This window comes from Labeo rohita, chromosome 15 (assembly GCF_022985175.1).
Source record: "Labeo rohita strain BAU-BD-2019 chromosome 15, IGBB_LRoh.1.0, whole genome shotgun sequence".
In the NCBI taxonomy this organism is placed as follows: domain Eukaryota; kingdom Metazoa; phylum Chordata; class Actinopteri; order Cypriniformes; family Cyprinidae; genus Labeo; species Labeo rohita.
In genome coordinates, this window is record NC_066883.1 from 25,707,470 (window position 1) to 25,719,558 (window position 12,089).

At 35.6% G+C, this 12,089-nt stretch overlaps 1 protein-coding gene across 3 annotated transcripts in view; it reads left to right on the forward strand.

Moving 5' to 3' along the window:
• Window positions 1-12,089, forward strand: part of gipr (gastric inhibitory polypeptide receptor) — a 34,917-nt gene that overhangs the window by 18,954 nt on the left and 3,874 nt on the right. For all 3 annotated transcript variants that reach the window (XM_051128904.1, XM_051128903.1, XM_051128905.1), the window contains 8 exons: window positions 2,355-2,461; window positions 2,779-2,932; window positions 4,789-4,948; window positions 6,535-6,595; window positions 6,700-6,769; window positions 7,255-7,343; window positions 9,313-9,451; window positions 9,599-9,640. In XM_051128904.1, coding sequence (XP_050984861.1) covers window positions 2,355-2,461; window positions 2,779-2,932; window positions 4,789-4,948; window positions 6,535-6,595; window positions 6,700-6,769; window positions 7,255-7,343; window positions 9,313-9,451; window positions 9,599-9,640 — 822 coding nt within the window. The remainder of the gene's footprint in view (window positions 1-2,354; window positions 2,462-2,778; window positions 2,933-4,788; window positions 4,949-6,534; window positions 6,596-6,699; window positions 6,770-7,254; window positions 7,344-9,312; window positions 9,452-9,598; window positions 9,641-12,089) is intronic.

A 12,089-nucleotide genomic window follows, 5' to 3' on the forward strand; every position in this document is an offset into this window, starting at 1 on the left:
AGAGACTACATACTTTGTAGGATTTCTGCAAATTAAAATGCACAAAACAGACACAGACGCAATAATACCCAACAAATAGAGAAGCGATGGCTCTTTAGAGAACATATAATTGCTACTTTATTTTAATTTTGATGTCTATTTATGAGGAATATGTAATGTTATGGAAGTGACAAGCCTAAAAATAGCACTAAGTAGACTATGGAAAATCATCCACTAAAAATAAAAAAAATGCTTTAAAACTTTGAGACACCTCACATGGATATTAGAATCATCAAATGTTGACATCTATGCTATTAGTTTAGTAAAACCCTTTGTTAAAAATTTAATTTTGAAATGTTTTCACTATTTTCAACATTTTTTCAGACAACATCAGACAATATTATTGTTAATTTAAAAATGTAGTTTACTGTTACCTGTTATGGCAATTTATTCCTGTCAGTGTCACATGATCATTCAGAAATCATTCTAATGTTGATTTTTTTTTCCTGAAAAAATATGGTTTTTTTTTTTTTTTTTTTTTTTTAGAAACCATTATATATTTTTATATTTTTTCAGGATTCATTGATGAATAAAAGTATTCATTTCCTTTTTGCATTTTAAAAAAAGGATATGATAAATAAAGTCAATATTTTATTCATTTTTTATTTAGGTAGACCCTTTGTGGTACTGTATTGTAAAATTATTGTTTTAATCTATAGATTAGGAAATGAACATATTAGTAATTAGTCACAGTAATGATGTAATTATTAATGTTATGCTTAACCAGTGAAATTAGTTTTTGAATTCAAGCTGCAATCCAGTAAACTGAACTTCCTGTTGTTCAAGTTCAACTTAAAATTCCAGTTTAATTTCCTGTCCTATTAGATTTTTAATCTTCCAGCTCATGAAATGAAACAAAGTCTATCCTTATTTCTTAAAACCGGAATTCTTTGAATCTGAATTGTTCAAAATTACTAGGGCTGCCCTCGACTAAAGATTTTTCTGGTCGACTAGTAATCGTTCATTTTAAGCATTAGTCGACTATTAGTCACACGCTTATTAATAAACCATATAAGTCATAATAATAAGTCTGTAAGTGCCTGCATAGCCTAATAAGCGTTCAAGCGCATGCAAAAAAAGCTTGGCACAGTGCACCGGCAGATATAATAATTATGAATTATTAACGTTTTAATAATTTATTGATTGACTAGCACTTTCTTTGTTTTTAATCTTAAGAGATAAAGTCGGCGACACTGACTCATCATCTCCACAGTATTGATGCACCTGTACAATTCGGATTACATAATCTGAGAATATTTGTTTTCTGTTTGAATTAGTTCATTAGAAAGTAGACATTTCACTCTGTCTAGCTATATTTTTCATATGTGTAAGGCAAATATACACAGAGTTTCGAAGTTTTGAGCTCAAGACGGAGACGACAGAAAGCGCATCCTGTTTGCTTTATTTTACAAAAGCGCAACGTTTCGTTGTTATTCTGAGTGCACAAAAAAAACGTAAGTCTTTACAGATTTAAAATCTGTATGAGCAAAAATGACGGAGTATTTTAAGTGCGAGTGTGCGCACCAGCGCCTCCATCTGTCATGCAGTGAGCGCGCTACGATTCAGCTTTCACACTCAGCACAGACATTTCAATAGCGCTCATTTTTCTATTGAGCGGCCATATAAAGTTGCTACTACATACATCTTTCAGATGAAAAAACATATTTGAAGTCGATGAATGATCATTTGGATGTCCTTCCCGACGTACTATATTACCACATAGACCAGCCGTTAACAATCTGTCCGTCACGGACTGTGTAAAAAATGTTTCTGTGACTAATAAAATTTTGGTTGACCAAGTGTCTTCTCGTTGACCAATAGTTGGTGGACTATTAGAGGGCAGCCCTAAAAATGACACAATATTTTCACTAAAGGAAAACCAAGAAATAAAGAAAAACAGTTTAGATTGTAATGTACAGAGGATTTATATAAAAAAGGCTGTATGAATTTTATGCACTTGGGAAGCAGCCACACTAGTGTCATTTTGCAGAGCTCTGCTCTCATTTCTTAATGGCACAGCAGACTTTATCTTCTGCTCACAGAGTTATTTTCCAGAGTTATAGGCTATTACTCGCTAGTGTGATCCATGAATATAAAGCTGTCATTACTCTTCCCCTGAGGCTTTCAATGGCTGTCAGTATGGCAGAGTTAGAGAAATGTCTGAAAGTCTCTAAGAATGAATTACTCGCTGCTCTAAAGCTTTGCCTTCATGTTCCACGCAAGACGTCTGAGAACGTTCTTCTTTCAGAGCAGTCACATGAATTAAAATGACTCATGTCTGCATAGTGCTATTCTTTCACTCGCTGTCTTCACAGGAGAATCAGATGATGATCTTGGCCTATTTCAGGGTGATGTACACAGTTGGTTACTCTCTATCCTTGGCCAGCCTGTCTTTAGCCGTTGTTATACTTCTTATATTCAGGTGAGTGATGGCTTTTCTTCAGTAAGACAACTAGAAAATGGCACGCACATTTACAGTAGACCTAAATGAGTTGGCCCAAAATCATGTTATATCATATTATACGTAGCTTAATTAATTCATAGAACAAGTCCATATCTTAATTAAGATTTCATCTCGATTACTTACGCAACCCTGATGAATGTGTGATTTCCCTGAGGATATATAGCCATTTTGTGCTTCAGGTCATTAGTTTAGCTGCTGCTATCAGCAGGAGAATTGCTGTTTCAGCTCTTCATGAATAAAATGAACGTTTCAATGAGGTCTTTGTAATATTGCAGGAAGCTCCGTTGCACACGTAATTACATCCACACCAATCTGTTTGCCTCTTTCATCCTGCGAGCGGTGTCCATCCTCACGAGAGACGCGCTTCTCATGAAAGACGCTCCTGAGTTCAGGGACAACAAAGATGTTTCGATAGTTTTGAGTGACCAGGTAAGCAAAAATACAGTGATGTTTACATGCTGCAAAAATTCACTAAAAACAGTGGAATCCTCTGGTGTTTTGAAATTAGGAGGCAAAATCCTCAGGGGTTTTTTAATCAAATGTAAGTTCATGTTCTAGTTACACTTAATGTTGACTCCTTTTGCCATTTAAATGAAATTACATTTCTTCAAATATCTATTTTTGCATTAACAATGTATGTTCTTTTAATTTAAGGTCCACTGAAGTGCTTTGAAACACAGCGTTATTCTATGTGATGTAATGTGACATAATTTCAACTGAAACATGAAGAGGGGGCGGGGCATATCAAACAGCCACACCCCCTTTTTAAATAGCCAGTAGCGTTTCGTTTATATCACAGCGTGAAAAGCCACACATGGCATCGTATGGCAGCAACAATCTTATCCATATTGCAATAAAATGTACCAATCACTCTAAAACATTTAATGGTCTGCATCAATTCACGCATATGATCCGCTCTGTACTACCATGTTTCTGGACCGGAGCAGACTGTGTGTGCGCTGTGGCGGATCTTTTTGACGCGGCGCGTAACCAGACTCCTTTTGCCCCAATGGAATATTTACACTGTCTGAATCGTTCCCTATCCCCTATATAGTGCCATTCATCATAGAGAAAGTACTAATTCTGTAAGCAATTTCAGCCGCAGCTTCATCATCTATTTATAGTGTAGGGGCGGGGCGCTTCGGATTCTAGAGAGCATATGATTGGACAGAAAGTTTGGTGATGTCATCAAAATCATTGACCCATATTGGCGGAGGTTAGAGACTGTACATTTTCAATGCGTATATCTTGTAAATGCAAATGTTAACAAAATCTATAAGAATGCAGTAACAAATGTCATGTTTCATGGATATTTTATTTGTGATCTGATGTTTAACTGTTCTTTTTAATAGTCTACTTTCTTTCTCATCATCAGTCATCAAAGCTCAGTAAACACTGGTACCAGATCAACTTATAAATCATGTTTTCAAGCCCTTTCATCTTTCTTCATAAAAGTGTGGCAGTTTTACATACACACTTTTTAATTCGTTTTCCCATTATTTACTCATTCAGACTGATTAGTTGATGCAGAATGTGCATGAAAACGAGGCATAATTTATCACATTAACCCTCTCAAGGTGCAATGAAGGCATTGGCTCCTCTTACATGACTTTTCTCCATTCATTCCCAAATGACCCTTCGCAAAGAGCCGCCCCTCTTCGTTACTATTTCTATGTCCGACAAGCCATGGCTCGCTCTCACGCCATGTTCCCACTCATGGAAAATACATCACGGAGCGAAGAGTAAACTGAAAACATGCTGACAGACAAGACAGAGCAGGTTACTTTAAGTATGATACAAGCCTCAGCTCAAATGTTGTCATTTTTTAAGAAATTCAAATCATAAATACAGTTTTCCGGATCTTTAATGTGTCGTGACAGATCGCTGTAACGCCTTCTTTCAATCAAGATGTGAAACGATCATCTTTTGCTTTTTACTAGTTATAGCGTGAAATAAACATGAATGAATGTCAGATGGTATCTTGTTTGCAACTGCAGAAAGAAGTCAAAACATAATTTTAAAGGTCAAGTCCAGTGATGTAAATCTACTCTCATGTCTGGTTTGCTTGTCAATTAAACTATCTACGAAGTGTCAATGTTAAAATGGAATGGGCTTAGGAGGTAAAGAGACGCTGCCTCCTGTTTAATGCTGGCGTCGCTGTTGGATAGTGTCATTTTATATATGTGTTGTTTTATCTTTGTACTATGCATTATTCAGAGAAAACACCCCTGTTACAAAACTATTAAACTACACAGTTTGGTACAGTAAACCTTTAACTCTCACAGGTCATGTCAGGCTGCCGTGTGGCTCAGGTCCTGATGCAGTACTGTGTTGGGGCGAACTATTATTGGCTACTGGTAGAAGGTCTATATCTTCACAACTTGCTGGTACTGATGGTCTTCTCAGAGAACAGCTACTTCTGCGTATACCTCTTCATCGGCTGGGGTAACTTTGCAAATTATTATTTATTTTTTTATTTTTATTTTTTTCTAGAGCATTTGTCACGAAAAGGAGAGAGTAAAACATAATTTAATCATTTAAGTAATATTTAAATATTGAAAATTATTTTTAAAAGTAAAATATTTAATTTAAAGGCACAATATGTACGTTTTCGCCGCTAGAAGGCGCATATTCAAAACAAACGTAATTTGATGACGGCGTGATTGAGTGTGGAGTCATGGGAGTTGTTGTTGTCTTCATACCCACATCTGATGCAGTCATACGGGATTCAGTAAAACCGGAATTTGTGTATGACGTCATTAAACCAAAGACAAGGGACGGGCCACTGCTTAAAATGGCTTATTTCTCTGGATTGAAACATTTTTGGAAACATTTGGGATAGTGTACACTGCCAGTCAAAAGTTTTTGAATAGTAAGATTTTTATTGCTTTTAAAGAAGTCTCTTCTGTTCACCATGCAAGCCTGCGTTTATTTGATCCAAAACAATGCAAAAGAGTAATATTGTGAAATATTTTTACTATTTAACATCACTGCTTTCTATTTTAAAATGTAATTTATTTCTGTGATCAAATCTGAGTTTTAAGCATCATTACTCCAGTCTTCAGTGTCACATGATCCTTCAGAAATCATTCTAATATGCTGATTTGATGTTTAAGAAACATTTTTATTATAATGTTGAAAACAGCTGAGTAGAATTCTTTCAGGATTATTAATATTATTATTAGCAATACTTAAAACAGTTGAATGCATTTTTTCAGTATTCTTTAATGAAGAGAAAATCGAAAGACCAACATTTATCTGAAATAAAAAGGTTTTGTAACATTATACATTATGCCATTCAAAAGCTTGGAGTCAGTATAATTGTATTTATTTATTTTTGGGGGGAAAGAATTTCTAGAAATTAATACTTATATTTGGCTAGGATGCTTTAAATTGATCGAAAGTGATGATAAAGACATTTATAATGTTATAAAACATTTCTATTTCAGATAAATGCTGTTCTCCTGAACTTTTTATTCATCAAGGAAACCTGAAAAAAAATCTACTTAGCTGTTTTCAGCATAATAATAATAATATATGTTTTTTGAACAGCAAATCAGAATATTAGAATGATTTCTGAAAGACCATGTGACTAGAGTAATGATTCCAAAAATTCAGCTTTGAAATCACAGGAATAAATTAAATTTTAAAATATATACACATAGAAAACAGTTTTTTAAATAGTAAAAATATTTCAAAATTTTACTGTTTTTGCTGTATTTTGGTTCAAATACATGCTGGCTTGGTGAGCAGATAAGACTTGTTTAAAAAAAAAATTACTGTTCAGAAACGTCTGACTGGTAGTGCAAATACACAAGTCAACAAAATATATAGAGCTTTTCTAGTGGTGTTTGGATATTTGAATCATAAAATCTTACACATTGTGCCTTTAAATATAGATATTTTCATACAAATAATGAACAGTTACCACATTTAATTTTATCTTTAAAAAAAGCAGAAATGAAATGCTAATGAAGATGCAGAAATGTAAAGCAGGTGTCTTGTGTGTTTCATCTGCTGTTTTTTGACAGGAACGCCTGTGCTATTTGTGGTGCCTTGGATAGTTGTTCGTTACCTATATGAGAACACTAGGTAAGTTGTGCCAGACATCCTGATGCAACAGCTTTCTTTCATTTGGTTAAAGATTAAGAGCAGCTTTGCTTAAGTATTACAAATGTGCATACACATTTCTCAAGGTGCTGGGAGATCAACGAAAATATGGCATATTGGTGGATCATCCGAACGCCAATCCTTTTGGCGATTTTAGTGAGTTTTTACCTCAGTTTGTCTCAAGTTTGAATTTGTTCTGTGATTGCATTCATAGTCATTCACATATGCTTACAGATAACTCAGAACGAGGAATTTTCCCACCACCACTCTAAAGCAACCAATGGAACAACAATACGGATCTGCTCTGACTTGCTCCGTTCCAGTGATTATTTTTGAGTGGGAGATCGGAGAATTCCAAGTTCTGAGTCGTCTGGAACACAGCGTATGAATAAGCAGTTAAACATACTCTCGCTCATGTATTATACATGGATGACTCATTAGTCTGGGGCATTCTTGAGGATTGTGTTGAGGAACTGCACTCTGACATGATTGTGGCCAGGTTTGAACGGATCCGTCACACTCAATTGGAATAATTTATGCCTTTTCCTTCATTACCCAGGATGAGAAGTCTTATGTCTTACACTGAACTTTCTATGTGTAACTATTTATGTTTTTAAAAGAATTATGACCATGTTTTACAGGTGAACTTTTTCATATTTATAAGGATTATTCAGATCCTCGTCTCCAAATTAAAAGCACATCAGATGAGATATACAGATTATAAATTTAGGTAAGAATTTGACTTTTTTTCAACAAATGAATTGGTATTGTTTTCATCAGTATCTGTTAGTTGGTTTATTTTCAGATTTATTTCCGTGTACCTGCAGAATGTCTATTTCTGATTTAATCCATGTTACGTAAACTGGAACTGTCACATAAAGTGCTTTAGCAAGCTTTTGATGTTTCAGCCGTTTTAAAGGAAATGTTTCATCCTCTTCCTCAAATGTCAGCCTTAAAGGAAAAGTCCACTTCCAGAACAACTATTTACAAATAATTTACTCACCCCCTTGTCATCCAAGATGTTCATGTCTTTCTGTCTTCAGTTGTAAAGAAATTATTGTTTTTGAGGAAAGCATTTCAGGATTTTTCTCCATATAATGGCATTAGTGTCCCAATTTTGAACTTCCAAAATGCAGTTTAAATGCAGCTTCAAAAGGCTCTAAACCCAGCCGAGGAAGAAGGGTCTTATCTAGCGAAACAATCTGTCAATTTTTTCGAAAAATAAAAATTTGTATACTTTTTAAGCACAAAAGCTTGTGTAGCACAGGCTCTGGGATGCACGTCCACGATGTTACGAATTAGTAATGGGTCGTTCTTGAACGATTCTTTCATGTTGAATGAATCTTTAATGTGACTCGGGAAGAACAAGTCGTCTCGGGGAGTGATTCGTTCAGTCGTGCATGCGCAACATCCTATTAGGTTCTGCACTGGAATTAGTTCACCTGTTTCGAGTCTTCGGGTTTGTCGTTCGTTCATCTTATGGTGCTGTCACGTGATAAACAAATGACTCAAACCTGAAAACCTGGTGAGGTGAGCCAATCATAGACTAAAGACCCAGGTAAACAATGAATTAATCTTTTCTGTTTCTTATAGCATTATAGTTTTGTCTTGTTTGAATTGTGATCAACATTTGTGTAAGCAGTAGATGTGTCAGGGAAGTAACACGTAACATTTTAATTATATTTTGCTAAAATGAACGAAATAAAGATTTGTTAATTTTGCTGAATGAGACTCAAAGGTCTGATTCGGTGAAATGATCCGAACTTCCCATCACTACTACGAATCAACGTAAGTTCATTGTCTGTGTACTGAGTATGACGAAAAAATCGTATTTTCTCCTAAACTTGAGAGGAGGACATCACTGTGCCTTTTTGTTTGTGAACAGCATTTACAAACTTACTTGCACTTTCTCAGCCTTTGCGTGTTCGCTTTGTAAACACTGGGTCTGTAGTTCCGCCTACGTTCCGCATGACCTTTTTGACGTGATTCAATAGTACGTAGCGTTGTGAACGCACATCCCAGAGCCTGTGCTACACGAGCTTTTGCGCTTAAAAAGAAGAAAAAAATGACTGATCGTTTCGCTAGATAAGACCCTTCTTTCTCAGCTGGGATCTAGAGCCCTTTGAAGCTGCATTTAAACTACATTTTGGACGTTCAAAATCGGTGCACCAATCAAGTCCATTATATGGAGAAAAATCCTGAAATGTCTTCCTCAAAAAACGTAATTTCTTCACGACTGAAGACAGAAAGACATAAACATCTTGGATGACAAGGGGGTGAGTAAATTATTTGTAAATTGTTGTTCTAGAAGTGGAGTTCTCCTTTAGGGACTAGCATGCATTGTAAGAAGCAGAGATTACATCTCTAGCCTTCAAGCTTATGTCCTTATGCGTAGTGCAATAAAACGTGGACTGAAATCTAATAATGCATTGCTAACAATGATTTAGGCCAGCTGGCTTTATATAACCTAACTGTTGTCATTTAATCTGCCTGTGAAATCTCCTTTCAAACTTTTTATTATGTTTTTTTACCTGAAAGAATGAATTTATATTGAAACAATACATCCGTTCTATTATTGATATTGAACTTGGAAAACTAAAACTAAAACTTTGAACTAAAGAAAACCTGATGACATTTTGAAGTGAAATGGGCTGCGTTGTTTTGTATTATCTGACTCTTTAATATTCTTGTTTCCTCAGGTTAGCCAAGTCCACCCTGACCCTTATTCCACTGTTAGGGATTCATGAGGTGGTGTTTGCTGTGATGACAGAGGAACAGACTGAGGGCGTGCTTCGCAATGTCAACCTGTTCTTTGAACTCTTCTTCAATTCTTTTCAGGTACAAATAAGGGAATCAAGAGAGACAGACCATGTCACAACATGACCTAGTTCAGTGTACTTACTTTGTTTAACACGCACAATGTGAATGTAGTGCATGTCCTTACAATTAATGCTTTTTGACATATTAGTTCCTGTTGCCCCACAGGGTTTTCTGGTGGCCATATTATACTGTTTTGTCAATAAAGAGGTAAGATGTATTTTTTTTTTATTATTTATGTGTGTGTGTGTGTGTGTGTATAATATATATATATATATATATATACACATACAGTGCTGCCTAAAAGTTTGTGAACCCTTTAGTATTTTCTATATTTCTGCATAAATATGACCAAAAATGTTATCAGATTTTCACACAAGTCCTGAAAGATGACAAAGAGAACCCAATCAAACAAATGAGATGAAAATATATAGTTTGTCATTTATTTATTGAGAAAAATGGTCCAGTTTTAAATATGTGTGAGTTGCAAAAGTATGTGAATCTCTAGGATTAGCAGTTAATTTTAAGGTGAAATTAGAGTCCAATTGTTCTGATGTGTTATCAGTCAATAGGATGACTACCAGGTGCCAGTGTATGCCCTGTTTTAATTGAAGAACAGGAATCTATCAAAGTCTGATCATGTTTGTGGAAGTGAATTATGCCATTAACAAAGTAGATCTCTGAGAACCTCGACTAAAGAGTTGTTGTTGCTAATTCGGCTAGAAAAGGTTACAAAACCATCTCTAAACAGTTTGGACTCCACAAATCCACAGTCAGACAGACTGTTTACAAATAGAGGAAATTCAAGACCACTATTACCCTCCCTAGGAGTTGTCAACCAACAAAGATCATTCCAAAGCAAGACTTGTAATAGTCTGCAAAGGACCTCAGGGTAATTTTTAAGCACATAAAGGCCTTTCTCACATTGGTTAATATTAATCTTAATGAGTCCATCATCAGGAGAACACTGAACAAGCATGGTATGAATGGCAGAGCTACAAGGAGAAAGCCACAATTCTCTTTTTTTTTTTTTGGGCTAGGCTAAAGATCATGTGAACAAGTCAGGGGGCTATTGGAGGAAAGTTTTGTGGATGGATGAGACCAAAATAAAACTTTCTGGGTTTAAATTAAATGAGAAGTGTTATGTTTTGAAAAAGAAAAACACTTCCATTTCACACATTCCAACATAAGAACCTTATTCCATCTGTGAAACATGGTGGTTTGAGCCTGATTTGTTGCAGCTTGGCCAGAATGGCTTGCCATCATTGATGAAACAATGAATTCTGAATTATGCCAGCAAATTCTAAAGGAAAATGTCAGGACATCTGAATCTTAGAAGAAAGTGGGTCAGGTAGCAAGCACACAAGTCATTATACCAAAAAATGGTTAAAGAAGAACAAGGTTAACTAGTATGTCAAATTCCAGAGCATGTGTTTTTCACAAAACCCAGAATATCCAACTTCCTGTTCCAGATGGGCTAAAATTGTTCAGCTTGATGAGTTCTATATATGTACCGAGTTTCATATGTGTAAGTGCAAGTATGTGTGATTATATGGCCCTGCAAATTCCAGGGGGCGCTGTAGAGTCCCCTCGCCACACCTGTGTACCAGTCTCTGCCCAGCCCCAATGGCCGCAGATTCCAAGGTGTGTGCCAATTTTCAAGAGTTTTTGAGCATGTTAAGGGCCCAAAAACTCTCAAAAACCTTGACGAAAAGTAAGTCGTAATAATAATAATCCTTAGAAAAACAATAGGATGATTTGGAATGCCTGAGTCAAAGTCCGGAACTTAATCCAATTGAAATGTTGTGGAAGGACCTGAAGCAAGCAGTTCATAGGAGGAAACCTACCAGTATCACAGGGTTCAAGTGTTTCTGTACTAAAGAATAGGCTAAAAGTCCTACAAGCTGTTGTGCAGGACTGATCAGCGGGTACAAAATACCTGCGGTTATTGTTTCAAAAAGGGGTCACACCAGATACTAAAAGCATACTTTTGCAACTTGCAAATATGTAACACTGGATCATGTTTCTCAGTAAATAAATGACAAAGTATATTTTTTATTTGGTACGCATGTGTACCGAACAAATACAGCATTTTTTCCCAGAAAATTCAAACAATAAATGGCGTGACAGCTCTCTTTATAAACGACTCAGAGAGCCACTTCTGGGATGCTTCAGAAACATGCCGCGGCATGGCTGGTATAAACACAAGCATTGACTAGAGTGGCCACGATCAGCTCCGGTGGCCATGTCGGAGCTGTAACACCAACAGACTTGTGCATTGTAAATCGATATGAACGAACATCTTGTGCCTCGTGTAATCACTCAATCAGTGTTTCAACCGTGAGAAGACGTTAATAAAACAGCTTCTAAACAAAATGCCACGTAGCATTTCATTTACTTCAGGCAAGTCCACAGCTGTTTTTTTTTTGGTTTTTTTTTTGATCAAATAAACAGCCTTGATAAGCTTATTTGATTAAACAAAAAAAAAAAAAAACATTAAACATTAAAAATCTTACTGATCCAAACTTTTGAACAGCAGTGTATATACACACTTATATGGTATGTTCTTATAGTCTTTTTATTAATATGTTGAATTAGATTTTTAGTTTTGGTGTTTTAGTACTTCAACAAACTATTGTAAATGAATAATGTCTTAATG